Source organism: Anser anser (genome assembly GCF_964211835.1).
Source record: "Anser anser genome assembly, chromosome: 34".
NCBI classification, from domain to species: Eukaryota; Metazoa; Chordata; class Aves; order Anseriformes; family Anatidae; genus Anser; species Anser anser.
The window spans coordinates 399,099-424,270 of record NC_139755.1 but is presented as its reverse complement, the minus strand read 5'-3'; the positions used below and the strand labels follow the sequence as shown (position 1 = coordinate 424,270).

At 64.6% G+C, this 25,172-nt stretch overlaps 2 protein-coding genes and 1 long non-coding RNA gene across 3 annotated transcripts; all 3 read left to right on the top strand.

The window, feature by feature from the left end:
* Nucleotides 1–1,094: 1,094 nt before the first annotated feature.
* On the top strand, nucleotides 1,095–16,008 carry DCAF11 (DDB1 and CUL4 associated factor 11; the record flags this gene model as incomplete). Its single annotated transcript, XM_083814951.1, is given in 14 exon segments — nucleotides 1,095–1,113; nucleotides 1,116–1,245; nucleotides 2,934–3,025; nucleotides 3,110–3,195; nucleotides 4,113–4,177; nucleotides 5,237–5,337; nucleotides 6,269–6,415; nucleotides 6,702–6,756; nucleotides 7,503–7,629; nucleotides 9,549–9,734; nucleotides 10,679–10,832; nucleotides 11,556–11,711; nucleotides 13,358–13,464; nucleotides 15,886–16,008. Coding segments are annotated over 14 exon segments (1,530 nt in total). The 3' UTR covers nucleotides 15,991–16,008.
* A 2,608-nt stretch (nucleotides 16,009–18,616) lies between these two features.
* LOC310888402 (uncharacterized protein) lies at nucleotides 18,617–23,011 on the top strand (the record flags this gene model as incomplete). Its single annotated transcript, XM_083815035.1, has 2 exons — nucleotides 18,617–19,068; nucleotides 21,838–23,011. Exons 1-2 carry the CDS (start codon nucleotides 18,758–18,760, stop codon nucleotides 23,009–23,011), a joined length of 1,485 nt encoding a protein of 494 aa, XP_083671161.1. The 5' UTR covers nucleotides 18,617–18,757.
* Nucleotides 23,012–24,436: 1,425 nt separating this feature from the next.
* On the top strand, nucleotides 24,437–24,895 carry LOC310888368. The gene is made up of 3 exons (XR_014575888.1): nucleotides 24,437–24,532; nucleotides 24,657–24,689; nucleotides 24,835–24,895. It is a non-coding gene; the product is annotated as an uncharacterized lncRNA (long non-coding RNA).
* The last annotated feature ends 277 nt before the right edge of the window (nucleotides 24,896–25,172 follow it).

Below are 25,172 nucleotides of genomic sequence, written 5' to 3'. Positions count from 1 at the left end.
CGTCACTTCCCGTGCGGCTCCTTCCTCCCCATTGGCCAATCGGATCCAGCCCCAGGCTCTCATTGGCCGATCCCCCGCCCTCATTGGCCAACCGCAGCCTCTCATTGCCCGCCCACGTGACATCCTTGGCCAATCCCCGCCCCCCCCCCAACGGGCCGAACCCTCCCCCAACCAATCGGCGGCGACTTCCTGGACCAACGCCCTCCTCCCATTGGCTGCTGCGCGCCCCGCCCCATTTCCCGCCCCTCATTGGCCGCCCTTTCGCTGACCTCGCTTCCTGCTCCCCCATTGGCCGCTGCCCCGGCCGCAAGCCCCGCCCCCTGGGGGGAGGGGGGGGGAACGGACCAATAAAATCGGCCCGGAAGGGGCCGGATGTGACGTGCGCGTGACGCGTGACGCCCTTCCGGGTTCGGCCAAGGGCGCGGGCGGGGCGCTATACACCACGTGGCTCCCGCGAGCCAATCAGCGCGGCCCTCCGGGCAGCCAAGCGGCGCCGCCCCCGCGGCAGCCAATCAGCGCCCTCCCCTCCGGCCCCCCCCTCCGCTAAGCCCCGCCCCCTCCGGGCGCGCGGCGTAAACAAGCGGCGGCGGCTGAGGTGAGGAGGGGGGGGGGGGGGGGGCGGCAGCGCCGCTCCTGATTGGCTGCGGGGCCGGGCTCGGCGGGAAGCGAGGCCGCTCTCTGATTGGCCGGCGGGGCGGGGGGGAGGCGCCGCGAGACCCCCGCCCCACGTGGGGCAGGGGGCTGGGCCGGGCGGGGGGGGGGAGGAGGGGGTTGGGCCCTCCGCGGCTTCCCATTGGCTGCGGGGTTGCCGTGGCTACCGGGCAGGGGGTTGCCATGGCGACGCGCGCCCCCGGCCCCGGCGCGGCGGCGGTTGCCATGGTGACGGGTAGGGGCGGGGGCAGCGCGCGGTTGCCATGGTTACGGGTAGGGGCGGGGGGAGCGCGCGGTCGCCATGGTGACGGGAAGGATGCTCTGAAAAGGGGGGGGGGGGGGGGGAGGTTTCCAGCCCGGTTTCCACGGCAACCGGGGGGGGGAGGGGGACCCCGCGGTTGCCATGGTAACCGCGGGGGTCCCCCCCCTCCCCCCCCCCGCAGATGGGGTCCCGCAGCAGCAGCAGCGCGGGGGGGGAGGGGCGGCCCCCCCCGAGGAAGAGGAGGAGGAGGAGGAAGAGGAAGGGGGGGGGAGGGGAGGGGGAGGGGGGGGCGACGTGGACCTGGCCCAGGTGCTGGCGGCGCTGCTGAGGAGGTGGGGGAGGGGCTGGGGGGGGAGGGGGAGGGGCTGGGGGAAGGGAGGGGGGAGGGGGGGGAGGGGCTGGGAATGGGGGAGGGGGGAGGGGCTGGGAATGGGGGAGGGGGGGGAGGGGCTGGGGCTGGGGGAGGGGGGAGGGGAGGGGTATGGGGGAGGGGCTGGGGGGAGTGGGAGGGGAGGGAGGGAGGGAGGGGGGAGGGGCTGGGGGAGGGGGAGGGGCTGGGGGGTGGGGGAGGGGCAGGGGGGAGGGGGAGGGGCTGGGGGGTGGGGAGGGGCTGGGGGGTGGGGGAGGGGGGAGGGGGAGGGGCTGGGGGGAGGGGCTGGGGGAGGGGGAGGGGCTGGGGGTGGGGGAGGGGCTGGGGGGTGGGGGAGGGGCTGGGGGGGAGGGGGAGGGGCTGGGGGGTGGGGAGGGGCTGGGGGGTGGGGGAGGGGCTGGGGGAGGGGGAGGGGCTGGGGGGGTGGGGGAGGGGCTGGGGGGAGGGGCTGGGGGGTGGGGGAGGGGCTGGGGGAGGGGGAGGGGCTGGGGGGGTGGGGGAGGGGCTGGGGGGGAGGGGCTGGGGGGAGGGGGAGGGGCTGGGGGGAGGGGGAGGGGGGGAGGGGGAGGGGAGGGGGGAGGGAGGGGGGAGGGGAGGGGGGAGGGGCTGGGGGGAGGGGGAGGGGCTGGGGGGAGGGGGAGGGGAGGGGGGAGGGAGGGGGGAGGGGAGGGGGAGGGGCTGGGGGGAGGGGGAGGGGCTGGGGGGTGGGGGAGAGGGGGAGGGGCTGGGGGGTGGGGGAGGGGCAGGGGGAGGGGGAGGGGGGAGGGGAAGGGTATGGGGGAGGGGCAGGGGGGTGGGGAGGGGCTGGGGGGTGGGGGAGGGGGTAGGGGGGATTTGGGGGGGCAAATGGGGTTTTGGGGTGGATTTGGGGGGTTTTGGGGGCTTTATGGGGGGGTTGGGGGTTTTGGGTTAATTTTGGGGCATTTTGGGGGCCTTATGGGGGGTTTGGGGGGTTTATGGGGGCTGTGGGGGAGGGTAAATGGGGGATTTGGGGTCCCTATGGCAGATTTGGGGGGATTTAGAGGGATTTCGGGGTCCTTGGGGGGGGGGGGATTTGGGGTAATAAAGGGGGCATTTGGGATCATAAATGGGGGTTTTGGGGTATAATTTGGGGGCCCCCTGGGGGATTTTGGGGTGATTTAGGGGGGATTCGGGGTCTCTGGAGGTGGTTTGGGGGTGATTTGGGGGGGGTTCGGGGGCCGTAAATGGGGTTTTGGGGTCAATTTGGGGGGATTTTGGGGTCAATTTGGGGGGATTTTGGGGTCCCTTGGGGGGGATTTTGGGGTCCCTTGGGGGGGATTTTGGGGTCCCTTGGGGGGGATTTTGGGGTCCCTTGGGGGGGATTTTGGGCTAATTTAGGGGGATTTTGGGGTCCCTTGGGGGGGATTTTTGGGGTCAATTTGGGGGGATTTTGGGGTCCCTTGGGGGAATTCTGGGGTCCCTTGGGGGATTTTGGGGTCCCTTGGGGGGGATTTTGGGGTAATTTAGGGGGAATTTGGGGTTTTTATGTTTTTTGGGGGGGGGTCACAAAGGGGGATTTGGGGTCAATTTAGCCAGATTTGGGGTCTCTTGGGATTTTGGGGCGATTTTGGGGAATTCGGGGGCCGCAAAGCATCTTGGGACCCCCCCCCCCCCCCCCCCCCCCCCCAGGGGCCAGGGCCCCCCCCAGGACCCCTCGGACGACGAGGACAGCGATGACGCGACCGCCGATGACGTCATCACGGAGCGCCCCGCCCCCCCGGGTAACCCAGGGGGCGTGGCCTCGAGGAGGGGGGGGCGGGGCTCCGCCGTGGCCACGCCCCCCGAACCTTTTCTCGTCCAATCAGCGCTGCAGGGGCACGAGCTGAGGGCGGAGCTTGAGCTGCTGGGGGGGAGGGGCGGGGAGAGGAGCCTCCCCCGGCTGATCCGGCAGGTGGGCGGTTCGGGGCGAAAAACGGCGATTTTGGGGCGTCTAGGGCGGAAGAATGGGGTTTGGGTGGTCTCGGGGCAAAAAAGTGGGGATTTGGGGGTCTTGGGGTGAAAAAGGGGGATTTTGGGGTTTTGGGGGGGTGGTTTGGGATGTTTTGGGGGGATTGGGAGGTTTTGGGGTGAAAAACGGCGATTTTGGGGCGTTTCGGGTGGAAGAATGGGGTTTGGGTGGTCTCGGGGCAAAAAAGTGGGGATTTGGGGGTCTTGGGGTGAAAAAGGGGGATTTTGGGTTTGGGGGGGGAGTTTGGGAGTGGTTGGGGGGGTTCAAGGGGGATTGGGAGGTTTCGGGGTGAAAAATGGGGATTTGGGGGCACTTGGGTTGATAAAGGGGATTTGGAGGTTTTGGGGTGAAAAAGGGGAATTTTGGGGTGAGAAAAGTGGGATTTGGGGTTGAATAATTGGTATTTTGGGGGAAAATTTGGTAGTTTGGTGGTAAAAAGCGTATTTTGGGTGGGAAAAGTGGTAATTTGGGGGGAAAAATGTGGTATTTTGGGGAAAAATGTGGTATTTTGGGGAAAAAGGGGTATTTTGGTTGGAAAAAGGGGTATTTTGGTGGGAAAATTGGGGTATGGGGGTGGAAAAACTGGTATTTTGGGGGAAAATGTGGTATTTTGGTGGTAAAAAGGGTGTTTTGGGGCGGGAAAAGTAGTATTTTGGGTGGGAAAAGCGGTATTTTGGGTGGGAAAAGGGCTATTTTGGTAGGAAAATATCATTTTGGGTATTTTCATGGGAAAAAGCGGTATTTGGGGCAAAAAGCTGTTATTTCGTGGGGGGAAAACGGTGGTTTTTGGTATTTTGGGCTGGGAGGGAGCGTGCTGTGCTCCTTTCGGGCTGAAAAGCTGCGATTTTGGGTCCTTGCAGCGTGAGTGGGGCCGGTGCCGGGCCGGGAGCTTCTCGGCGGGGGAGAAGGCGCGGGTGGGCGAGCAGTGAGTGGGGGAGGGGCCACGTGGGGGAGGGGCCACGTGGGAGGGGGAGGGGCCACGTGGGAGGGGGAGGGGCCACGTGGGAGGGGGAGGGGTCATGTGGGAGGGGGAGGGGTCATGTGGGGGGGCGTGGGAGGTCATGGGAGGTCAGAGAGAGGTTGGGTTGACCATAGAGATGTTGACCATAGAGAGGTTGGGATGACCATAGAGACGTTGGGATGACCATAGAGTTGTTGACCATAGAGAGGTTGACCATAGAGACGTTGGGATGGCCAGAGAGACGTTGGGTTGACCATAGAGTTGACCATAGAGACATTGGGTTGACCATAGAGACGTTGGGATGACCGTAGAGATGTTGACCATAGAGATGTTGACCACAGAGACGTTGGGATGGCCATAGAGACGTTGGGTTGACCATAGAGACATTAGGATGACCATAGAGACGTTGACCATAGAGTTGTTGGCCATAGAGATTTTGGGATGACCATAGAGAGGTTGGGATGACCATAGAGACATTGATGTTGACCATAGAGACGTTGAGTTGACCATAGAGACGTTGGGATGACCATAGAAACGGTGGGATGACCATAGAGATGATGACCATAGAGACGTTGGGTTGACCATAGAGACGTTGGGTTGACCATAGAAACGTTGGGTTGACCATAGAGACGTGGGGTTGACCATAGAGAGTTTGGGGTTGACCATAGAGAGGTTGATGTTGACCATAGAGATGTTGGGATGACCATAGAGACGTTGGGATGACCATAGAGACATTGGGATGACCATAGAGACGTTGGGTTGACCATAGAGATGTTGACCATAGAGACGTTGGGTTGACCATAGAGACGTTGGGATGACCATAGAGACGTTGACCATAGAGTTGTTGACCATAGAGAGGTTGGGATGACCATAAAGATGTTGGGATGACCATAGAGATGTTGGGATGACCATAGAGACGTTGACCATAGAGCCGTTGGGATGACCCCCTGGAGGTCTCGAGGCAGTGCAGGTGGGCGGGGCTTGCCGAGGCCCCGCCCCCACGCTGACCCCGCCCCCCCGCAGCTTCCTGCCCAATCACGTGGCGGCGGTGGAGTCCTACCCGCAGAAGGCGTTCTGCGGCATCTTCTCCGACGACGGCAAGCTCTTCGTGTCCGCCTGCCAAGGTTTTGGGGCGAAAAAGGGGGATTTGGGGAAAAAACGGGGAGTGGGGGGGTGGGGGGGGGTTGGGGGGAAAAACGCGGGGTTTTGGGGGAGAAAAGGGAGTTTTGGGGTTGTTTTCTGGGGGAAATGAGGGGTTTGGGGTAGGAAACGGTTTTGGGGTGAAAAAGCGGGGTTTTGGGTGTTTTTGGGGGGGAAAAGTGGTATTTTGGTTGGAAAAGAGGCAGAAAAGGGGTATTTGGGGCAGGAAAATTGATATATTCAGCAAAAAAACTGGGTTATTGGGCAGAAAAAATGCATTTTCAGGTGTTTCAGAGTGTAAAAAGTGGTATTTTTAGAGAAAAAATTGTTTTTTTTTAGGTATTTTGGGTGGGAAAAGTGGGGTTTTGGGCAAGCAAAACACTGTTTTGGTTGGAAAAAGCACGTTGTTGGGTATTTGAGAAAGGGAAAGCGCTTTTTCGATTGAAAAGAGGGGCTTTGGGGGGGTATTTTGGGTGAGAAAAGCTCTCTTTTGGGTGGGTAAAGGACTTTTTTGGTCGGGAAAATGCCTTTTGAGCTATTTTGAGCAAGAAAAGCCTGATTTTGGGTGGGAAAAGCTCAATTTTGAGTCGGAAAAATGCTTTTTTGAGCTATTTTGGGTGGGAAAATCTCTATTTCGGGCATGCAAAGCGGTATTTTGAGTGGGGAAAGTGCTTTTTGAGGTATTTGGATGTGAAAAACTCCGTTTTGGGTGTGAAAAACTCCATTTTGGGTGGGAAAAGCTCAACTTTGAGTGGGAAAAGTGCCTTTTGAGCTATTTTGGGCGGGAAAACCCCTATTTCGGGCGCGCGAAGCGGTATTTCGGCGGGGAAAAAACAGCGTTTGTGGGGATTTTGGGGGGGATTTGGGTATTCTGGGGGGCTTGCCGTGACCACCCCCCGTGCGGTGCCGCCGCAGACCAGACCCTGCGGGTGTACACGTGCCGGGGCCGGGCCCTGCGGCTGCTGCGGTCGGCGCGGGGCCGCGACGTCGGCTGGAGCATCTTGGACGTGGCCTTCAGCCCCGACGCCTCCCAGTGCCTCTACTCCAGCTGGTCCGACTACGGTGAGCGGGGGGCGGGGCCTGGGGAAAGGGGGCGGGGCTTGGGGGAAGGGGGCGGGGCTTGGGGAAAGGGGGCGGGGCTTGGGGAAAGGGGGCGGGGCTTGGTGGTGGACCATGGGACCCAACGCCGTTGAGCTCCTTGCGCTGGGGCAATGTGGAGGCTGGGGGGGGGGGGCGTGGCTTATGGGCGTGGGGGCGTGGCTTAGGGCAGGAGGAGGCGGGGCTAAAGAGGGAGGGAGAGGGGGTGTGGCTAAAGAGCTCCTCCCACTTTTGGCCCCTCCTCCCCCAGTCCACGTCTACGACATCTACGGGGACGGAGACAACCACACGGCGCTCGACCTCAGGTGGGCCGTGGGGCAGGGCGGAGGTCCCTGGAGGTCCCTGGGGTGGGGTGGAGGTCCCTGGAGGTCCGTGGGGCGGGGTGGAGGTCCCTGGAGGTCCATGGGGAGGGGTGGAGGTCCCTGGAGGTCCCTGGGGTGGGATGGAGGTCCCTGGAGGGCCATGGGGCAGGGTGGAGGTCCCTGGAGGTCCATGGGGCAAGATCGAGGTCCATGGGGCAGGATGGAGGTCCCTGGAGGTCCATGGGGCGGGTTGGAGGTCCCTGGAGGTCCATGGGGCAGGGTGGAGGTCCCTGGAGGTCCATGGGGTGGGATGGAGGTCCCTGGAGGTCCATGGGGCAAGATCGAGGTCCATGGGGCGGGTTGGAGGTCCCTGGAGGTCCATGGGGCATGGTGGAGGTCCTTGGAGGTCCATGGGGCAGGGTGGAGGTCCATGGGGCAGGGTGGAGGTCCCTGGAGGTCCATGGGGCAGGATGGAGGTCCATGGGGCAGGATGGAGGTCCATGGGGCGGGTTGGAGGTCCCTGGGGCAGATTGGAGGTCCATGGGGTGGGTTGGAGGTCCCTGGAGGTCCATGGGGCATGGTGGAGGTCCGTGGGGCGGGTTGGAGGTCCCTGGGGTGGGTTGGAGGTCCCTGGAGGTCCATGGGGCAGGGTGGAGGTCCGTGGAGGTCCGTGGGGCGGGGTGGAGGTCCGTGGGGCGGGCCAGAGGACTCGTGGGGCCAGCTGTGGGTCTCGCCCTGGCACCCCGCAGGCCGGAGGAGCGCCGCTTCGCCGTCTTCTCCTTGGCGGTGGGGCCGGACGGGCGCGAGGTCCTGGGGGGCGCCAACGACGGCTGCGTCTACGTCTACGACCGCGAGGTCCAGCGCCGCGTCCTCCGGGTCAGCCCCCGCGGGCGGGGTTGGGGGGGGCGGCCCCGTAGGTCGTCCGGTGGCCCCGTGGGTCGTTACGGGGTCGTGGTGGCCCCGTAGATCTCGTGGTGGCCCCATAGGTGATGGTTGGGTGGTGGTGGCCCCATAGATCGTTATGGGGTCGTGGTGGCCCCATAGGTCATGGTTGGGTGGTGGTGGCCCCATAGATGATGGTTGGGTGGTGGTGGCCCCATAGATGTTTAGGTGGCCCCATAGGTCGTTATGGGGTCGTGGTGGCCCCATAGATCATGGTTGGGTGGTGGTGACCCCATAGGTGGTTATGGGGTCATGGTTGCCCCATAGATCTTCAGGTGGCCCCATAGATCATGGTTGGGTTCTGGTGGCCCCATAGATCATCAGGTGGCCCCATAGATCGTTATGGGGTCGTGGTGGCCCCATAGACCTTCAGGTGGCCCCATAGATGATGGTTGGGTTCTGGTGGCCCCATAGATCATCAGGTGGCCCCATAGGTCGTTATGGGGTCGTGGTGGCCCCATAGATCATGGTTGGGTGGTGGTGGCCCCATAGATCATCAGGTGGCCCCATAGATGATGGTTGGGTTGAGGTGGCCCCATAGATCTTCAGGTGGCCCCATAGATCGTTATCGGGTCGTGGTGGCCCCATAGGTCATGGTTGGGTGGTGGTGGCCCCATAGATCATGGTTGGGGTGGTGGTGGCCCCATAGATCGTGCGGTGGCCCCATAGGTTGTTATGGGGTCGTGGTGGCCCCATAGATCTTCAGGTGGCCCCATAGATCATGGTTGGGTGGTGGTGGCCCCATAGATGATGGTTGGGTTCTGGTGGCCCCATAGATCATCAGGTGGCCCCATAGATCGTTATGGGGTCGTGGTGGCCCCATAGACCTTCAGGTGGCCCCATAGATGATGGTTGGGTTCTGGTGGCCCCATAGATCATCAGGTGGCCCCATAGGTCGTTATGGGGTCGTGGTGGCCCCATAGATCATGGTTGGGTGGTGGTGGCCCCATAGATCATCAGGTGGCCCCATAGATGATGGTTGGGTTGAGGTGGCCCCATAGATCTTCAGGTGGCCCCATAGATCGTTATCGGGTCGTGGTGGCCCCATAGGTCATGGTTGGGTGGTGGTGGCCCCATAGATCATGGTTGGGGTGGTGGTGGCCCCATAGATCGTGCGGTGGCCCCATAGGTTGTTATGGGGTCGTGGTGGCCCCATAGATCTTCAGGTGGCCCCATAGATCATGGTTGGGTGGTGGTGGCCCCATAGATGATGGTTGGGTTCTGGTGGCCCCATAGATCATCAGGTGGCCCCATAGATTATTATGGGGTCGTGGTGGCCCCATAGATCGTTATCGGGTCGTGGTGGCCCCATAGATCACGGTAGGGTTCTGCTGGCCCCATAGGTGGTTATGGGGTTGTGGTGGCCCCATAGATCATCAGGTGGCCCCATAGGTCATTATAGGGTTGAGGCGGCCCCATAGATCATATGGTGGCCCCATAGATCGTTGTGGGGTTGTGGTGGCCCCATAGGTCATGGTTGGGTTCTGGTGGCCCCATAGATGTTTAGGTGGCCCCATAGATGCTGGTGGGGTGGTGGTGGCCCCATAGATCATCAGGTGGCCCCATAGGTCGTAATGGGGTCGTGGTGGCCCCATAGATCATCAGGTGGCCCCATAGGTCGTTATGGGGTCGTGGTGGCCCCATAGATCATGTGGTGGCCCCACAGATCGTTGTGGGGTCGTGGTGGCCCCATAGATCTCCAGGTGGCCCCATAGATCGTTACGGGGTCGCGGTGGCCCCCCAGCTCCTCGTAGGCTTCTGGTGGCCCCCATGGGGCGCGGTCACCTCCTGGTGGCCCCCCATGGGTCCCACCAACCCCCCCCCCCCGCCCCGTGTCCCCTCCCCCCCCCCAGGTGGCCGCCCACGAGGACGACGTCAACGCGGTGGCCCTGGGGGACGCCGGGGGCCACCTCCTCCTGTCGGGGGGCGACGATGCCGTGTGCCGGGCCTGGGACCGCCGCTGCCTCCGCGAGGAGAGGCCCCAGCCCGTGGGGCTCCTGGCGGGCCACCGCGACGGGGTCACCTTCCTGCACCCCCGGGTGGGTCACCGGGGGGGACTGGGAGGGCCTGGGAGGGACTGGGAGGGGCTGGGCCCCCCCGCGGCTCCTCCCGCCGTGCCGGTTCCTCGCGGTTCCTCGCCCCGTTGACCCCACCCGTGACGTTCCCCATGGTTCCACCACCCTTGGTGGCCCCACCCATGACGTTCCCCACCCCGGTGCCCCCACCCGTGGGGTTCCCCATGGTTCCGTCACCCGTGGTGACCCCACCCGTGATGTTCCTCACGCCGTTGACCCCATCCTTGACGTTCTCCATGGTTCTGCTGACCCTGATGACCCCGATCTTGATGTTCCTCATCGGGTTGACCCCATCCTTGATGTTCTCCATGGTTCTATCAACCACGATGACCCCAATCTTGATGTTCCTCACCCCGTTGACCCCATCCTTGATGTTCTCCATGGTTCTGTCGACCTTGATGACCCCAACCATGACGTTCCTCACCTTGTTGACCCCAATCTTGACGTTCCCCATGGTTCCTCACCCCGTTGACCCCATCCTTGATGTTCTCCATGGTTCCGTCGACCACGATGACCCCAATCTTGATGTTCCTCATGGTTTTATCATCCTTGGTGACCCCAATCTTGACGTTCCTCACCCCATTGACCCCAATCTTGACGTTCCTCATGGTTTTATCATCCTTGGTGACCCCAATCTTGACGTTCCTCACCCCGTTGACCCCAATCTTGACGTTCCTCATGGTTTTATCATCCTTGGTGACCCCAATCTTGATGTTCCTCATCGGGTTGACCCCAATCTTGACGTTCCCCGTGGTTCCTCACCCCGTTGACCCCATCCATGACGTTCCTCAAGGTTCCACCATCCACAATGTCCCCAATCTTGACGTTCCTCACCCCGCTGACCCCACCCATGACGTTCCCCATGGTTCTATCATCCTTGGTGACCCCAACCACGATGTTCCCCGCAGGGCGACGGCCGCTACCTGGTGTCCAACTCCAAGGACCAGACGGCCAAGCTCTGGGACCTGCGGCGCCCGGCCGGGCCCGGCGGCTTGGAGGCCGCCCGGCGCGCCGTGGCCCGCCAGAGCTGGGACTACCGCTGGCAGCGCGCCCCGCGGCGTGGTGAGACGGGGGGGGCGGCTATGGGGCGGTTGTGGGGCGGTTGTGGGGTGGTTATGGGGTGGTTATGGGGCTCCAGGGGTCATTATGGGTCCCTATGGGGTGGTTTTGGGTGGTTATGGGGGATTATGGGGTGGTTTGGGGTGGTTATGGGGTCTTGGGTGCCTATGGGGTGGTTTTTGGGGTGGTTGGGGGTCACTATGGGGTGGTTGGGGTGGTTATGGGGTGGGTGGGGGTGGTGATAGGGTGGTTGGAGAGGTTTTTGGGGTGGTTATGGGGTCTTGGGTGCCTATGGGGTGGTTTGGGGTGGTTATGGGGTGGGTAGGGGTCCCTATAGGGTGGTTGGGGGTGGTTATGGAGTGGGTGGGGGTCCCTATGGGGTGGTTATGGGGTGGTTATGGGGTGATTATGGGGTCTTGGGTGCCTATGGGGTGGTTTTGGGGTCTTGGGTGCCTATGGGGTGGTTTTGGGGTGGGTGGGGGTCCCTATGGGGTGGTTTGGGGTCCCTATGGGGTCCTTATAGGCCCCTATGGGTCCCTATGGGTCCCTATGGGTCCCTATGGGTCCCTATGGGGCGCTATGGGGCTCTATAGGGTCCCTATGGGTCCCTATAGGCCCCTACAGGCCCCTATGGGGCCTCCGCGGCCCCCCCGTGGCGGCCCCCGCTGGCCCCGCCCCTTCCCCCCCCCCTTAGCCCCTCCCCCTTTTCCCGCCCCCCCCCGGTAGCCATGGCGACGGCGCCGTTGCCGGGCGACAGCTCGCTGATGACGTACCGGGGCCACGCGGTGCTGCACACGCTGATTCGCTGCCGCCTGGCCCCGCCCCCCGGCCCCGCCGGCGGCCTCTACCTGGGCACCGGCTGCGCCTCGGGGGCCGTGATTGGTGAGGGGGGGGGGGGGCGGGGCCTAAAGGGGCGGGGCCTAAAGGGGCGGGGCCTATGGGGGTGGGGTGTCAGGGGGCGGGGCTTCGTGGGGTGGGGTGTCAGGGGGCGGGGCCTCAAGGGGGGTGGGGTATTGGGGGTACGAGCACGTGACCCCCTTGGGTTGGGGGATTAGGGGGCGTGGCCTAAAGGGGCGTGGCCTAAAGGGGCGTGGCCTAAAGGGGCGTGGCTTATGGGGGTGGGGCTACGAGGGGGCGGGGCTTCATGGGGTGGGGTATTGGGGGCGGGGCCTCGGGGGGGGTGGGTTATTGGGGCCCCCTTGGGTTGGGGGGTTGGGGGCGCGGCCTAAAGGGGCGTGGCCTAAAGGGGCGTGGCCTAAATGGGCGTGGCCTAAGGGGGGTGGGGTTACAAGGGGGCGGGACTTCAGGGGTGGGGTGTCAGGGGGCGGGGCTTAATGGGGTGGGGTATCAGGGGGCGGGGCCTCAAGGGGGGTGGGTTATTGGGGCCCCTTCGGGTTGGGGGCATAGGGGGCGTGGCCTAAAGGGGCGTGGCTTATGGGGGTGGGGCTACGAGGGGGCGGGGCTTCGTGGGGTGGGGTGTCGGGGGGCGGGGCCTCAAGGGGGGTGGGTTATTGGGGCCCCTTCGGGTTGGGGGCATAGGGGGCGTGGCCTAAAGGGGCGTGGCTTATGGGGGTGGGGCTACGAGGGGGCGGGGCTTCGTGGGGTGGGGTGTCGGGGGGCGGGGCCTCAAGGGGGGTGGGTTATTGGGGCCCCTTGGGTTGGGGGATTAGGGGGCGTGGCCTAAAGGGGGCGTGGCCTAAAGGGGGCGTGGCCTAAAGGGGCGTGGCCTAAGGGGGGTGGGGCTACAAGGGGCGGGGCTTCGTGGGGTGGGGTGTTGGGGGCGGGGCCTCAAGGGGGTGGGGTATGGGGGGCATGAGCACGTGACCCCCTTGGGGAGGGAGGGGGCGGGGCTTAGGGCGGGTGGGCGGGGCTTAAGGGGGGGTTGGGGCCCGAGGGGGCGGGGCTTAAAGGGGCGGGGCCTGGGAGGCAAAGGGGAGGAGGGGTAGGGGGCGGGGTTTAGGGGGAGGGGGCGGGGTTTAGGGGGGCGGGAGGGGCCTTTGGGGGCGTGGCTTGGCGGAGGGGGCGTGGCTAAGGCTGGGGGCGGGGCTTAAAGGTTGGGGGCGGGGCTTAAAGGTTGGGGGCGGGGCTTAAGGGTTGGGGGCGGGGTTTAAAGGTCGGGGGCGGGGCTTAAAGGTTGGGGGCGGGGCTTAAGGGTTGGGGGCGGGGCTTAAGGGCTGGGGGCGGGGCTTAAAGGTTGGGGGCGGGGCTTAAAGGTTGGGGGCGGGGCTTAAAGGTCGGGGGCGGGGCTTAAGGGTTGGGGGCGGGGTTTAAAGGTCGGGGGCGGGGCTTAAAGGTTGGGGGCGGGGCTTAAGGGTTGGGGGCGGGGCTTAAGGGCTGGGGGCGGGGCTTAAAGGTTGGGGGCGGGGCTTAAAGGTTGGGGGCGGGGCTTAAAGGTCGGGGGCGGGGCTCGGCTCCAGCAGGAAGGCACCGAAGGGGGCCGGGAGGGGGGCGTGGCTTATCGGCAGGGGGCGTGGCCTCACGGAAGGGGGCGTGGCCTCGCTGACCCCGCCCCCCGCCCCGCCCCGCAGTGTACGACGTGCTGACTGGCCGGGCCGTGCGGCGCCTGGCCAATCACGGCGGCTGCGTGCGCGACGTCTGCTGGCACCCCGACGGGGGGCGGCTCGTCAGCACCTCGGTGGGCGGGGCTTCGGGGAGGGGGCGGGGCCTGAGGGGGCGGGGCTTCGGGAAGGGGGCGGGGCTTCGGGAAGGGGGCGGGGCTTGAGGGGGGCGGGGCTTCGGGAAGGGGGCGGGGCCTAAAGGGGGCGGGGCCTAAGGGGGGAGGGGGGTGAGGGGGGCGGGGTCTATGGGGTGGGGTCTATGGGGCTGGGATCTATGGGGCTGGGGTCTATGGGGCTGGGGAATCTATGGGGCGGGGGATCTATGGGGCAGGGATCTGTGGGGCAGGGAGCTATGGCGATGGGGGTCTGTGGGGAAGGGATCTATGGGGCAGGGATCTATGGGGCTGGAATTTGTGGGGTGGGGGATCTATGGGGCTGAGGATCTATGGGGCAGGGATCTGTGGGGCTGGGATCTATGGGGTGGGAGATCCATGGGGTGGGAGGTCTATGGGGCGGGATCTATGGGGCTGGGCATCTATGGGGTGGGGGGATCTATGGGGCAGGGATCTATGGGGCAGGGATATATGGGGTGGGAGATCTATGGGGTGGGAGATCTATGGGGCTGGGGATCTATGGGGCTGGGAACCTGCGTGGCTGGAATATGTGGGGCGGGGGGGATCTGTGGGGCAGGCTGTCGGTGGGGCCGGGTGCTATTGGGCAGGGATCTATGGGGCAGGGATCTATGGGGCTGGGATCTATGGGGCTGGGGATCTATGGGGCAGGGATCTATGGGGCTGGGGATCTATGGGGCGGGGGATCTATGGGGCAGGGATCTATGGGGCTGGGGATCTATGGGGTGGGACATCTATGGGGTGGGGGTCTATGGGGCGGGGGATCTATGGGGCTGGGATCTATGGGGCTGGGGATCTATGGGGCTGGGATCTATGGGGCTGGGATCTATGGGGCGGGGATCTATGGCGCTGGGGATCTATGGGGCTGGGCATCTATGGGGCTGGGATCTATGGGGTGGGGATCTTTGGGGTGGGAGATCTATGGGGCTGGGGATCTATGGGGTGGGGGGAACTATGGGGCAGGGATCTATGGGGCAGGGATCTATGGGGTGGGAGATCTATGGGGTGGGAGATCTATGGGGCTGGGGACCTGCGTGGCTGGAATATGTGGGGCGGGGGGGATCTGTGGGGCTGGGGGGGATCTGTGGGGCAGGCTGTCGGTGGGGCCGGGTGCTATTGGGCAGGAATCTATGGGGCAGGGACCTATGGGGCTGGGGGGATCTATGGGGCTGGGGATCTGTGGGGCTGGGATCTATGGGGCAGGGATATATGGGGCTGGGGATCTATGGGGTGGGGACCTGTGGGGCTGGAACCTGTGGGGCGGGGGGGAGATCTATGGGGCAGGGATTTATGGGGTTGGAGATCCATGGGGCTGGGGATCTGTGGGGCAGGGGACCTGTGGGGCTGGGATCTGTGGGACAGGGGGGATCTGTGGGGCTGGGATCTATGGGGTGGGAGATCTATGGGGCGGGGATCTATGGGGCAGGGGATCTATGGGGCAGGGATCTATGGGGCAGGGAATCTATGGGGCATGGATGTATGGGGCTGGGGATCTATGGGGCTGGGATCTATGGGGCAGGGGATCTATGGGGCTGGGGATCTATGGGGCTGGGATCTGTGGGGTGGGGGGGTTATGGGGTGGGGATCTATGGGGCAGGGATCTATGGGGCTGGGGATCTATGGGGCGGGGGATCTATGGGGCAGGATCTATGGGGCTGGGATCTATGGGGCGGGGGATCTATGGGGCAGGGATCTATGGGGCTGGGATCTATGGGGCTGGGGATCTATGGAGCTGGGATCTGTGGGGCTGGGATCTATGGGGCGGGGGATCTATGGGGTGGGGGATCTATGGGGCAGGGATCCGTGGGGCTGGGATCTATGGGGCAGGGATCCGTGGGGCCGGGCGCTATGGGGCTGGCATCTATGGGGCAGGGATCGGTGGGGCTTGGCGCTATGGGGCAGGGATCCGTGGGGCCGGGTGCTATGGGGCAGGGATCTATGGGGCCGGGCCCTATGGGGCAGGGGTCTATGGGGCTGGGGATCTATGGGGCAGGGATCTACGGGGTGGGAGATCTATGGGGCTGGGAGCTATGGGGCTGCGGGCATCTATGGGGTGGGAGCTATGGGGCTGGGGTCTATGGGGTGGGAGTTCTATGGGGCTGGGATCTATGGGGCAGGGATCTATGGGGCCGGGCGCTATGGGGCTGGGGATCTATGGGGCAGGGATCCGTGGGGCTGGGCGCTATGGGGCAGGGAGCTATGGGACTGGGGATCTGTGGGGCAGGGATCCGTGGGGCCGGGATCTATGGGGCAGGGAGCTATGGGGCTGGGATCTCTGGGGCCGGGCGCTATGGGGCAGGGATCCGTGGGGCCGGGCGCTATGGGGCAGGGATCCGTGGGGCCGGGCGCTATGGGGCTGCCCCACAGTGGGACGGGAGCGTGCGCCTCTGGGACTACCGGGAGCCGCAGGACGAGGACGAGGCCGAGGCCGGGGGCGGCCGCCCCATGGCGCCGCTGCCCCACGGCCAATAAAAGCCCCGGGACCCCCAAGTGCCGGCGGCGTCTGTGGGGCGGGGGGCGGGGGGGGACGGGGGGGGGGCGGGGGGGGGATGGCGGCGGCGTCTGCCCCACATCTGCCCCACATCTCCCCATATCTGCCCCACATCTACCCCATAACCCCCTTTCTGCCCCACATCTGCCCCACATCTCCCCATATCTGCCCCACATCTGTCCCACATCTGCCCCACATCTGCCCCATAACCTCCATATCTGCCCCACATCTGCCCCATATCCCCCTTTCTGCCCCACCTCTGCCCCATAACCCCCACATCTGCCCCATATCTGCCCCACATCTGCCCCATAACCCCCACATCTGCCCCATATCTGCCCCACATCTGCCCCATAACCCCCACATCTGCCCCATATCTGCCCCACATCTGCCCCATAACCCCCACATCTGCCCCATATCTGCCTCACATCTGCCCCATAACCCCCACATCTCCGCACACCTGCCCCACATCTTCCCATGTCCCCCCTTTCTGCCCCATAACCCCCTTTCTGCCCCACATCTCCCCACATCTGCCCCATAACCTCCTTTCTGCCCCACATCTGCCCCATAACCCCATCTGCCCCACATCTGCCCCACATCTGCCCCACATCTGCCCCACATCTGCCCCATAAGCCCCTTTCTGCCCCACATCTGCCCCATAACCCCCCAGGTCTGCCCCAAATCCCCCCCCAAACTCAAACTCTGGGGGGTCTATGGGGCAGGGATCTATGGGGCAGGGATCTATGGGGCAGGAATCTATGGGGCAGGGATCTATGGGGTGGGGGTATCTATGGGGCGGGGGATCTATGGGGCGGGGGATCTATGGGGCGGGGGATCTATGGGGCGGGGAATCTATGGGGCGGGGAATCTCGGGCTGGGAATCTATGGGGCTGGGAATCTATGGGGCTGGGAATCTATGGGGCTGGGGATCTATGGGGCTGGGGATCTATGGGGCTGGAATCTGTGGGGTGGGAGATCTATGGGGCAGGATCTATGGGGCAGGGATCTATGGGGTGGGGGTATCTATGGGGCGGGGGATCTATGGGGCGGGGGATCTATGGGGCAGGGATCTATGGGGCTGGAATCTGTGGGGTGGGAGATCTATGGGGCAGGAGACCCCCCAAGACCCCCCCAAAGCCACCCGGCGCCATGGTGGGGGCCCCTTATAGGGCCGCGGCCGCTATGGGGCCCGATAACGGGGCTGACCCTATAGGGCCCCCTAACGGGCCACCCCCTATAGGGCCCGCTTATGGGGCCGCGGCCGCTCTGGGGCCTGGTTATGGGGCGGCCGCCATGGGGCCTGCTCACGGGGCGGCCCCTATAGGGCCCGGTTATGGGGCCGCAGCCCCTATAGGGCCCCGTAAGGGGGTTCCCCGCTGTGGGGCCCGGTTATGGGGTCCCCGCTACGGGGCCTTTTTATGGGGCGGCCCCTATAGGGCCCGGTTATGGGGTCCCTGCTACGGGGCCTGGTTATGGGGCGGCCCCTATAGGGCCCGGTTATGGGGTCCCTGCTACGGGGCCTGGTTATGGGGCGGCCCCTATAGGGCCCGGTTATGGGGCCGCAGCCGCTATGGGGCCCGGTAACGGGGCAGATCCTATAGGGTCCAGTTCCAGGCCAGGCCTTATAGGGCCCGGTTCCGGGGCAGGCCTTATAGGGCCTGGTTATGGGGCGGCCCCTATAGGGCCCAGTTATGGGGCGGCCCGTAACGGGGCCTGGTTATGGGGCCGCAGCCGCTATGGGGCCCGGTAACGGGGCAGATCCTATAGGGCCCGGTTCCAGGCCAGGCTTTATAGGGCCCCGTAACGGGGCAGGCCTCGTAGGGCCCCGTAACGGGGCAGGCCTCACCGGGCCCGGTTCCAGGCCAGGCCTTATAGGGCCTGATTCCGGGGCAGGCCTTATAGGGCCCCGTAACGGGGCAGGCCTTATAGGGCCCGGTTACGGGGCCACAGCCGCTATGGGGCCCGGTAACGGGGCAAATCCTATAGGGCCCGGTTACGGGCCAGGCCCTACAGGGCCCGGTTATGGAGTCCCCACTCTGGGGCCTAGTTATGGGGCGGCCGCCATGGGGCCTGCTCACGGGGCGGCCCCTATAGGGCCCGGTTATGGGGCCACAGCCCCTGTAGGGCCCTGTAAGGGGGTCCCCGCTACGGGGCCCAGTTATGGGGCAGCCCCTATAGGGCCCGATTATGAGGCTGCAGCTGCTATGGGGCCCGGTAACGGGGCAGATCCTATAGGGCCCGGTTATGGGGCGGCCCCTATAGGGCCCCGTTATGGGGCGGCCCGTAACGGGGCCCGGTTATGAGGCCGCAGCCTTTATGGGGCCCAGTAGCGGGGCAGATGCTATAGGGCCTGGTTCCGGGCCAGGCTTTATAGGGCCCTGTAACGGGGCAGGCCTCGTAGGGCCCTGTAACGGGGCAGGCCTCGTAGGGCCCTGTAACGGGGCAGGCCTCGTAGGGCCCGGTTCCAGGCCAGGCCTTATAGGGCCTGATTCCGGGGCAGGCCTTATAGGGCCCCGTAACGGGGCAGGCCTTATAGGGCCCGGTTCCGGGGCAGGCCTTATAGGGCCCCGTAACGGGGCAGGCCTTATAGGGCCCGGTTCCAGGCCAGGCCTTATAGGGCCTGATTCCGGGGCAGGCCTTATAGGGCCCCGTAACGGGGCAGGCCTTATAGGGCCCGATTCCGGGGCAGGCCTTATAGGGCCCTGTAACGGGGTAGGCCTCACAAGGCCCGGTTACGGGGCCGCAGCCGCTATGGGGCCCGGTAACGGGGCAAATCCTATAAGGCCCGGTTCCGGGCCAGGCCTTACAGGGCCCGGTTACGGGGTCGCCGTTATAGGGCCTGGTTACGGGGCGGCGGCCGTGCGCTACGGGGCGGCCGCGGGGCGCGCTCTCGGGGCGGCGGCGCGGGGGCTGAGCCGGGGGGCGGCGGCGCTTTTGGGGTCCCCGGGCTTCGGGCGGGCCCACGCGGCGGCCGTGGCGGCCCTGGTGGGGCTGGGGCCGGCCCTGCGGCACGCGGCCGACCCCAAAAGCGTCCTGGCGGCACCCCATAACCTGCTGGAGGCGTGAGTTACGGGGTCGGGGGGGTTATGGGGTCACGGGGGGGGTTATGGGGTCGGGGGGGGTTATGGGGTTTGGGGGGGTTATGGGGTTTGGGGGGGTTATGGGGTTTGGGGGGGTTATGGGGTCAGGGGGGGTTATGGGGTTTGGGGGGGTTATGGGGTTTGGGGGGGTTATGGGGTTTGGGGGGGATGTGGGGTTTGGGGGGGTTATGGGGTCAGGGGGGGTTATGGGGTTTGGGGGGGTTATGGGGTTTGGGGGGGTTATGGGGTTTGGGGGGGTTGTGGGGTTTGGGGGGGTTATGGGGTTTTGGGGGGGTTGTGGGGTTTGGGGGGGTTATGGGGTTTGGGGGGGTTATGGGGTTTGGGGGGGTTATGGGGTTTGGGGGGGTTATGGGGTCGGGGGGGGTTATGGGGTTTGGGGGGGTTATGGGGTTTGGGGGGGGTTATGGGGTTTGGGGGGGTTATGGGGTTTGGGGGGGGTTATGGGGTTTTGGGGGGGTTATGGGGTTTTGGGGGGTTATGGGGTTTGGGGGGGCTATGGGGTTTGGGGGGGTTATGGGGTCGGGGGGGTTATGGGGTTTGGGGGGGTTATGGGGTCGGGGGGGTTATGGGGTTTGGGGGGGGTTATGGGGTTGGGGGGGTTATGGGGTTTGGGGGGGGTTATGGGGTTTGGGGGGGTTATGGGGTTTGGGGGGGGTTATGGGGTTTGGGGGGGTTATGGGGTTTGGGGGGGTTATGGGGTTTGGGGGGGTTATGGGGTTTGGGGGGGTTCGGGGGGTTTTGGGGTCAGGAGGGGTTATGGGGTTTCGGGGGGGTTGTGGGGCTGGGGGAGCCGCTATGGGGCTGGGGGCTATGGGGCAGCAGGGGCGCTATGGGGGGGGGCTCAGGGGCGCTATGGGGCTTATGGGGTCCCTATGGGGTCCCTATGGGGTCCCTACGGGGTCTCTATGGGGTTTCTGTGGGGTCCCTATGGGGTTTCTATGGGGTTCCTACAGGGTCCCTATGGGGTTTCTGTGGGGTTTTTATGGGGTTTCTCCGCATTTCTATGGGGTCACTATGTGTCTGTGGGATTTCTACGGGCCTATGGGATTTCTATGGGGTTTTTATGGGATCCCTCTGGGGTTTCTGTGGGATTTCTATGGGGTCTCCATGGGATTTCTGTGGGGTTCCTACAGGGTTTCTATGGGATATCTATGGGGTCCCTAAGGGGTTTCTATGGGGTCCCTATGGGGTCCCTATGGGGTTTCTGTGGGGTCCCTACGGGGTCCCTATGGGGTTTCTATGGGGCTTCTATGGGGTTTTTATGGGGTTTCTATGGGGTTTCTACTGGGTTTCTATGGGGTCCCTACGGGATTTCTGTGGGGTTTCAATGGGGTTTCTATCGGGTCTCTATGGGGTCCCTACAGGGTTTTTATGGGGTTTTTATGGGGTCCCTACAGGGTCCCTATGGGATTTCTATGGGGTTCCTACAGGGTTTCTATGGCGTTTCTACAGGGTTTTAATGGGGTTTCTATGGGATTTCTATGGGGTCTCTATGGGGTTTCTATGGGGTCCCTACGGGGTTTTTATGGGGTTCCTACAGGGTCCCTATGGGGTTTCTATGGGGTTTTAATGGGGTTTTTATGGGGTTCCTACAGGATTTCTATGGGGTTTTTATGGTTTTTTTATGGGGTCCCTATGGGATTTCTGTGGGGTTTCTACAGGGTTTCTATGGGGTCCCTATGGGGTCCCTATGGGGTTTCTGTGGGATTTCTGTGGGGTTTCTAGGGGGTCCCTATGGGGTCCCTATGGGGTTTCTATGGGATTTCTACGGGGTCCCTACGGGGTTTCTGTGGGATTTCTATGGGGTTTTTATGGGGTCCCTATGGGATTTCAATGGGGTTTCTATCGGGTCTCTATGGGGTTTCTATGGGGTCCCTACGGGATTTCTGTGGGGTTTCTATGGGGTTTCTGTGGGGTCCCTATGTGATTTCAATGGGGTTTCTATGGGGTCCCTATGGGGTTTCTATGGGATTTCTATGGGATTTCTATGGGGTTTCTATGGGGTTTCTATGGGGTTTCTATGGGGTTTTTATGGGGTCCCTATGTGGTTTTTATGGGGTTTTTGTGGGGTCCCTACAGGGTCCCTATGGGATTTCTATGGGGTTTTAATGGGGTTTTTATGGGGTTCCTACAGGATTTCTATGGGGTTTTTATGGTTTTTTTATGGGGTCCCTATGGGATTTCTGTGGGGTTTCTATGGGGTTTTTATGGGTTTTCTATGGGGTTTCTACGGGGTCCCTATGGGGTTTCTATGGGATTTCTACGGGGTCCCTATGGGGTTTCTGTGGGATTTCTATGGGGTTTTTATGGGGTTTCTATGGGGTTTTTATGGGGTTTCTGTGGGATTTCTATGGGTCCCTATGGGATTTCTGTGGGGTCCCTATGGGGTTTTTATGGGGTCCCTATGGGATTTCTGTGGGTCCCTATGGGTTTCTATGGGGTTTTTATGGGGTTTCTATGGGATTTCTGTGGGTCCCTATGGGATTTCCGTGGGGTTCCTATGGGGTTTCTATGGGGTTTTTATGGGGTTTCTATGGGATTTCCGTGGGTCCCTATGGGATTTCCGTGGGTTCCTATGGGGTTTCTATGGGGTCCCTACGCTTTTCTACGGGGTCGCGACGTGCCTGGGGATTTCCACGGGCCCGCGGGGCTTTCTACGGGATTTTTACGGCGTGCCCCCCCCCCCCGCCCCACACCTCACCCCCCCCCCGCCCCCCGTACCCCCGACAGCCGCCTCGTCGCCTCGGCCGGCCGCTGGACGGCGCTGCTCCTGGGGGCCCTCCTCATCGCCTCCCTCCCGCTGGCCCAGCCGGGGGGCGGCCGCCGGGGGGCGGTGCTGCGGGCGGCCGGCCGGCTGGCCGTGGGGGCCACCGTCATGGCCGCCGCCGCCCCCCGCCTCTTCGCCGCCCTCGAGGCCGCCGCCGGCCTCCGCCCTTCCCCGCAGGCCTTCGGCCTCGTCCTCTGCGGCCTGGGGCTGGGCGAGGAGCTGGGGGCGCTGGCGAGGCTCCTGCACCCGCCCCGGGTGGCCGGCGGGGAGGGCGGGGTGGCTAGCGGAAGAGGGACGGCTAGCGGGGACGCCTGGATGGCTACTGGAAGAGGGATGGCTACCGAGGACGCCTGGTTGGCTACCGGAAGAGGGATGGCTACCGAGGACGCCTGGTTGGCTACCGGAAGAGGGATGGCTACCGAGGACGCCTGGTTGGCTACTGGAAGAGGGATGGCTACCGGGGAGAGGAGGATGGCTACCGGAAGAGGGATGGCTACCGGGGAGAGGAGGATGGCTACCGGAAGAGGGATGGCTACCGAGGACGCCTGGTTGGCTACCGGAAGAGGGATGGCTACCGAGGACGCCTGGTTGGCTACCGGAAGAGGGATGGCTACCGGGGAGAGGAGGATGGCTACTGGAAGAGGGATGGCTACCGAGGACGCCTGGTTGGCTACCGGAAGAGGGATGGCTACCGAGGACGCCTGGTTGGCTACCGGAAGAGGGATGGCTACCGAGGAGAGGAGGATGGCTACCGGCAGCGAGATGGCTCCCGGGGAGGCCAAGCTGGCCGCCGCCGCCCAGCCGGCCACCGGCGAGGCCCGGCCGGTGGCCACCACCCCGCTCTGCCTCCTCTTCCTCCTCAACGCCGGGCTCCTCGTGCTGTGGCAGGGGGCGCTGGCGGCCATCTTGGCTTACCGGTGCCACTGGGCCGCCAACGCGGCCGGCGCCGGCCTGGGCTGGGCCGCCTGGGCCTTCACCTACCGCCTCTGGTACCGCTGCCCCTGCTCGCCGGGGAGGCCCGGCCTGGGGTTGAGGCCCCGGGGGGTTGGGGGGGGTGAGGGGAGGGGGGGGGGGGGGCCCCCAAAATATTTCGGGGTTGGGGGGGCCCAAAGTTTTGGGGGGGACCCAAATTTTTAGGGCGGACCCCAAATTTTCGGGGGGGGACCCCAAAATTTTCGGGGGGGGACCCCCAATTTTCGGGGGGAGCCCCAAACTTTCGGGGGGAGCCCCAAATCTTTTTGGGGGGAGGCCCTGAATTTTTCGGGGGGGGAACCCCAAAATTTTGGGGGGGGAAGCCTGAATTTTAGGGGGGGAGGTCCTGAAATTTTAGGGGGGGGAGGTCGAGGGGGGAAGGAGGCCTCGGGGGGTATTGGGAGGCTGTAGAACTCTACAGGACCCCAGTAGGCCCCAGTAGGCCCTAGCAGGCTCTAGTAGACCCCAGTAGGCCCCAGTAGGCCCCAGTAGGCCCTAGTAGGTCCCAGTAGACTCCAGTAGGCCCCACTAGGGCCCAGTAGGCTCTAGTAGGTCCCTGTAGGCCCCACTAGGCTCCAGTAGGCCCGAGTAGGCCCCAGTAGGCTCCAGTAGGCCCCAGTAGGCCCTAGTAGGTCCTAGTAGACTCCAGGAGGCCCCACTAGGGCCCAGTAGGCTCTAGTAGGTCCCTGTAGGCCCCACTAGGCTCCAGTAGGCCCCAGTAGGCCCCAGTAGGTCCCAGTAGACCCCAGTAGGTCCCAGTAGGCCCAAGTAGGCTCCAGTAGGCCCCAATAGGCTCCAGTAGGCCCCACTAGGCTCCAGTAGGCCCCAGTAGGTCCCAGTAGACTCCAGTAGGCCCCAGTAGACCCCAGTAGGCTCTAGTAGGCTCCAGTAGGCCCCAGTAGGTCCCAGTAGACCCCAGTAGGTCCCAGTAGGCCCCAGTAGGCTCCACTAGGCCCCAATAGGTCCCCAGTAGGCCCCAGTAGGCCCCAGTAGGCTCCAGCAGCCCCCAGTAGTCTCCACTAGGCTACTGTAGGCCCCAGTAGACCCCAGTAGGGCCACAGTAGGCCCCAGTAGGGCCCCATTATGCCCCAGTAGGCTCCAGTAGGCCCCAGTAGGCCCCAGTATACCCCAGTAGGCCCCAGTAGGCTCCAGTAGGCTCCAGTAGCCCCCAGTGTGCCCCAGAAGACCCCATTATGCCCCAATGGGCTCCAGTAGGCCCCAGTAGGCCCCAGTATACCCCAGTAGCCCTCAGTATGCCCCAATAGGCTCCAGTAGGCCCCAGCAGCCCCCAGCGTGCCCCAGTAGACCCCAGTAGGTCCCAGTAGGCCCCAGTGGGGGGGGGGGAGGCCCCCCAAATCGGGGGGGGAGGGGGGGAGGGGCGCCATGTTTCGGGGGGACCCCGGTGCCGGGGGGGCCCAGGAGGGCCAGGGGCACCCCGACACCGGCGTCCGCCATCTTGGTTCCCCCCCCCCCCAATCATTTTCCCTCAATAAAAGCTGTTTTTGGGGCCGGAAACTCGATTTTTTTTGTAGGGGGCGGGGCTGAGGAGGGAGGGGGGCGGGGCCGGGGGGCGGGGCCACGCCCCCTTTTCGCGGGGGCGGGGGAGGAGGGAGATCCCCCCCCCCTTTCCCTCCCCCCGGCGCCACTTTCACTTTCGCTTCTGGATCCCCGATGGACGCCGCCGAGGTGGGGGGCAGGTGGGGGGGGACACGGGGTGGGGGAGGGGGGGTCCGGGGGGGTGTCACGTGACCTGGGGGGCACCCACGTGACCCCTGCGACCCCCCCCCCCCCCCCCCCCTCAACCAATCAGGTCGACGCTTTCCGGAGCCGGGTGGGCGCCCAGGTGAGGCCCTGCCCTCGACCCCCTTCTATGGGGCGGTTGAGGGCGGGGGGGGGGGTTTTGGGGGGGGGGGGGGGTTGTGGGGCGGCTATGGGGCAGCCCCACACCCCCCCACACAACCCCCCCCCCCCCCCCGCCTGCCCCACAGATGACGGAGCTGCTGAAGGGCTTCCCGGCCAAGGTGGCGGAGCTGGAGGCGCTGCTGGAGGTGGGGCTGGGGGGGATCGCTGTGGGGCTGGGGGGGTGCTATGGGGCTGGGGGGCTGCTATGGGGCTGGGGGGTCGCTGTGGGGCTGGGGGGTCGCTGTGGGGCTGGGGGGGTCGCAATGGGGCTGGAGGGGGGTCCCTGTGGGGGATCTACGAGGTTGGGAAGGGAATTTGGGGAGGGGGCTCCATGGGGCTGGGGGGGTCGCTATGGGGCTGGGGGGACTGCTATGGGGCTGGGGGGTCGCTATGGGGCTGGGGGTGTTCTATGGGGCTGGGGGGG